The sequence below is a fragment of the Lipotes vexillifer genome, unplaced genomic scaffold, assembly GCF_000442215.2.
Source record: "Lipotes vexillifer unplaced genomic scaffold, Lipotes_vexillifer_v1.1 scaffold1783, whole genome shotgun sequence".
In the NCBI taxonomy this organism is placed as follows: Eukaryota; Metazoa; Chordata; class Mammalia; order Artiodactyla; family Lipotidae; genus Lipotes; species Lipotes vexillifer.
Window position 1 is genome coordinate 1,470,024 of NW_006777435.1, and position 4,422 is coordinate 1,474,445.

At 54.7% G+C, this 4,422-nt stretch overlaps 1 protein-coding gene across 1 annotated transcript in view; it reads left to right on the top strand.

The window, feature by feature from the left end:
- The first annotated feature begins 630 nt into the window (after positions 1 to 630).
- The window catches only part of RSPH14 (radial spoke head 14 homolog), a 61,551-nt gene continuing 57,759 nt past the window's right edge, over positions 631 to 4,422 (top strand). The window contains exons 1-3 of the mRNA XM_007451059.1: positions 631 to 829; positions 1,847 to 1,949; positions 2,265 to 2,332. Coding sequence (XP_007451121.1) covers positions 631 to 829; positions 1,847 to 1,949; positions 2,265 to 2,332 — 370 coding nt within the window. The remainder of the gene's footprint in view (positions 830 to 1,846; positions 1,950 to 2,264; positions 2,333 to 4,422) is intronic.

Genomic DNA, 4,422 nt, shown 5'->3' on the forward strand with positions numbered 1-4,422 from the left:
TTCTTAACTACTAAGCCACACTGCCTACAGTTGCTCAAAGTGTGTGTGTAATAAAAATAAATCACACTTCAACCTTATTTCCTTCCGTATGGATGTGCCGGAAGCATCCGACTGTGGGCCCCTGATGGGTGAATGTGCTAGACCCAGATTTGAACATTGGTTCCTATCCTAGTTCGTGATCTCCACGGCTCGTTGTCCCTAAACCTCAATTTCCTCCTTCATAAAATGTGGGTAGTAGAAGTCCCCTCCTCCTGAGGTAGCTGAGCTGGATATTAGGTATTGCTGGCACAAGATAAGCACTGAATGGAGCTGATACAGTGTTTGCTTATTTGGCTTAGTTTGTGTTTTCAATGCCTTTGTCCCAAGGCCCAGCCTATAAAGTATCGGGAGAGCTCTGAAGTTTGCAGTTTGGGCTGCCACTTCACTGTGAAGTTTGGGCTTCACTGTGACCTTGAACAAATCCCTTTATTGCTCTCACTCTCAGTTTGCTCATCCGTAAAATGGAAGTAAAAATACCAACTCACAGTAGCAATGTTGACAACTTTTGGGTTCTTTTAATCAGTGGTTTCTGCAGAGCTTCACTTTGAAAGCTACAGAGCCGCCCTGTGCAGGAGTGGGAGGCGTGGGAAGATGGCCCACGCCCAGATCTCCAAGTACCTGCCCCCTGACATCAACCCCACCCAGGCTGCCATTGCCTACGGCTGCCGGGCGCTGCCCAAGCTGAACGAGGAGCTGCAGTCGGAGGACCTGTTGACAAGGCAGAAAGCCCTCGTGGCTCTGTATGACCTCATGCACGACCCCGAGCACGTCTACACAGCCATCCGCATAGGTGAGCGTGGCACAGCCCAAGTGACCACAACTGCGGTCTGGATGGACAGACACAGAGCAGCTTGAGGTGGCCCCTTCACAGCATCCCTCCCAGCTGGTCAGTCCATCCTCAACTGGACACCACCAGTGGTCAGCCCCTCTGCTATGACTCAACCCGGTGGCCACACACCCACCAAATAGGGCTTTATCTGTCTCATCCGCAAGGCTGTCACAGAAGATAGGCACTGGCCCTACTGAAACCACACATACACGGGGACCTGTGTCCACTGTGTCCCACTCTCTTAATTACCCACATAAGAGTTGAATTGATTTTAGTGGCGCGGTTACACCTGTCCCAGATCAGGCCCACGATGAGTGAACTGCCGCCTCTCCCACCAGCCTTATCCGAAGGGCTAGTTTAATCCCAGAGATGGTGGCAGCGGTTGCAGTCTGGCCTCCTACACCGGGTGGAGCTTCAATAAAAAAGGTTGCTATTTAACGAGCCCGACTCTGGGCCAGCGCTGCCATACGTGCGGTGCCCGTGTGACCTTAGTGCTCGTAGCACTGGCCCTGGGAGGGAAGGAACCACCTCAACCCACAGAGAAGAAAATGGAGGCTCAGAGAGAAGTGTGAGGCTAGGGTTGCCCCATAAGTAAATGAGGCAAGATTTTTAGGTGCTCAGTCTGGCTTCCTGAGGTGTAACCCTTTCAAGGGTACACGACTAGTGGGTGACAAGGTTGGAATTTGACTTCCAGTCTCTCCAAATGCAAAGGGCATTTTCTGAACCCCGTGGAGGACTGCGAGGAGGTGTGCAGAGATCCACGAGGGGGGTTGGATGACAGGGTCCTGGGGGATGAGCCTTTCTAGCACCCAGAGCCCCTGCCAGTGACTCTGAAACACTCCATCACCCACACGATGCCCTCACACCCCGAAACAGTAGAGCCCTGGTGCTCTCGTTCTGGACATCAGCTCACTTGTCGACTTCTAGGTTAGCTGGTTTCTGAGCTTGGTGAATGTTCAGAGGTTTTTCTGCCCGTAGGCTGCCTGGAGAGCCTGAAACATTTGCTGAAGGACCCCAACGACCTGGTGCGCATCAAGACCGCTGAGGTGCTCTATATCATGGCCACCCACAACGTGGGCAGGTGAGCAGCTGCCTCTGGGTATCAATGTCACGCTTTGGAGCCGCACCCCTCCCCTGGGTGGCACACGCTTGAACGACCTTGAATAAGCTGCTCTCGGGGCAGGGAGTTAAATGAGTTCATGCGCGTGAAGTCGTCAGCCCCATGGTGGCTTGGTTGGCCGCGGGCGCTCTCTCTCTGGTTCCCTCTCCCCACAGATGGGTGGTCTTTGGGAACTCACACACCCGCTTGCTCAGGGCCACCTCCAGATGGCCGCCTCAGCCCCTCGGTCCCCTCGACCCCTCAGCTCCCCGTCTCTTCTCTGGGTTCTGATGTCAGGTCCCTGGTAGGGGGGTGGTCAGCCCAATCCCTGCGCAGCCCTGGCCCAACAGGTCGCTATGAACTGGGTGCGTGTGGGGAGGTGGTGACACAGTGAGCACCCCAGTTCACAGGTGTTGCACCAAACAGGTCAGACGGGTGCCGGGGAGAACGGGGGAGTGGGCTCGAACCTGGCATGTGCAGGGCCGCCCTTTCCTGCTCTGACCTGGCAAGGCTCTTGGCCGAGTCTCACTGTTCTCGTCTGAGACAGATCCAGCAAAGTGCTTCTCTCATTCTTCCTGCTCCTTTTTCCTCTTTCCGGACCCGATTTGGACATTAGGAGTAACCCCAGGGAGGGTGACGGAGGCTGAGAGGACGGATGCTTGAAGTTTGGGGATTACAGGAAACTGCGAGCCCAGTGACGGTGACCATAGGTCTGTTTATCCTCATAGGAGGTGTGGGGGGTGGTTCCCGGCTGTAGCCACTTTAGCAGGGCGACTCGGTGCAGAAACTGTCACCGACTGAGGACCTGATGTGACTGACACACTGTTCTCCAATGTCCCTCCCAGCACCACCGCAAGGGGCGGGGAGGAGCCCGGAGCAGGCAGCTGGTGTGCCCAGGGTCCAGGATTCCAAGACCCAGCTCACTCTAGCACACCGTGCTGGACAAAGGGCAGAAGTGACTGGGGCCGACTTCTGAAGTCCGTCGGGCTCAATGGTCATCTCTCCACTCAAGCCCCGAGTAACTGCCCATGTTGAAACCTCCTGCCTTCCTGGACCCACACGACGAGTGACGGGAAGCGGATGAGCGTGGAAGCCAGGGGCCTGGCCCCCTGTCACCTTGGGGAGTTACAGCTTACAGAGCTGACTTACCAGCCGGGTGACTCGGAGTGGGCGCCTGGGCGCGGAGTGAAGAGGCCCAGACACCTCACACCGGGGGTCAGGGAAGGCCCCTGCAACTTGGGGGTCCCACTGTGATTTCCTTCTCCCAGAATGACTCATACAGACCTCACGGCAGAGCACAGTCAGGCACTTCCTGTGTGCTGGGCACTGGGCCAGGCCCCGCTCTGAGTTCTCATTTGGTTCTGACCTCAGCCTCGAGAGATGCAGCTTTGAAACCCTCACCAGACGTGACTGGGCCCAGCAGTTAGTTGGTTAATCAGAAGGAATGGTTAAAAAGCCAGGATTGGAAGAAATTGTAGCTTCCCTTCAAACAGTTCATCTTAACCCCAAACCCCTAAATGATTAGGCAGTCACCAATCCCTGTGTGCCTCTTCTTGGCTATGGGCCCACTGGATGGAGCTTCCCATCATCTTTTTTGCTTAAACCAGCACCTGTAACATCATGGAGCTTTGATTCTTTAAAGTGGAGCAAGCGCTCAGACATTAATGAAGTAATCTGCATGCAAAACCCTTCTAGAATCTTTACAATCATCTCACTATTTTTAAAATAAATTTATTTATTTATTTTTGGCTGCACTGGGTCCTTGTTTCTGCGTGCGGGCTTTCTCTAGTTGTGGCGAGCGGGGGCTACTCTTCGTTGCAGTGCGCGGGCTTCTCATTGCGGTGGCTTCTCTTGTTGTGGAGCACGGGCTCTAGGTGTGCAGGCTTCAGGAGTTGTGGCACATGGGCTTCGGTAGTTGTGGCTCGCGGGCTCTACAGCGCAGGCTCAGTAGTTGTGGCGCACGGGCTTAGTTGCTCCATGGCATGTGGGATCTTCCCAGACCAGGGCTTGAACCCGTGTCCCCTGCATTGGCAGGCGGATTCTTAACCACTGCGCCACCAGGGAAGCCCTATTTATTTATTTTATTGTTTTAGACACTGACTTTGGAGTTTCCCCCAAACATTCACCTTTGTTCTCATAAGGAAACAAAACAAAAACAAAACCACCAACTCTTCTCCCATCGAACTGGCTTACCTGATATTCAGTGAATCTATATCATTATAACAAGAAGCATAACAGGCCTACGTGGGTTTGGAGGCACGTGGCTGCCCTGGACAGTCTGCAGGTGTGTGCCCGGCAGGTGGAGAGAAGCGGTCAGCTCAGCCCGGCTGCTCAGGGGAGGTTGGTCATGCGCTTCTGTTGCCTGGAGTCGTCCTCCACCACTCAGGCCGCACTGCTCTCACCTGACGTGAGGGCCACCCCCAGCCTGTGCCTTCTCTCCGGAGGCCGCAGGAAT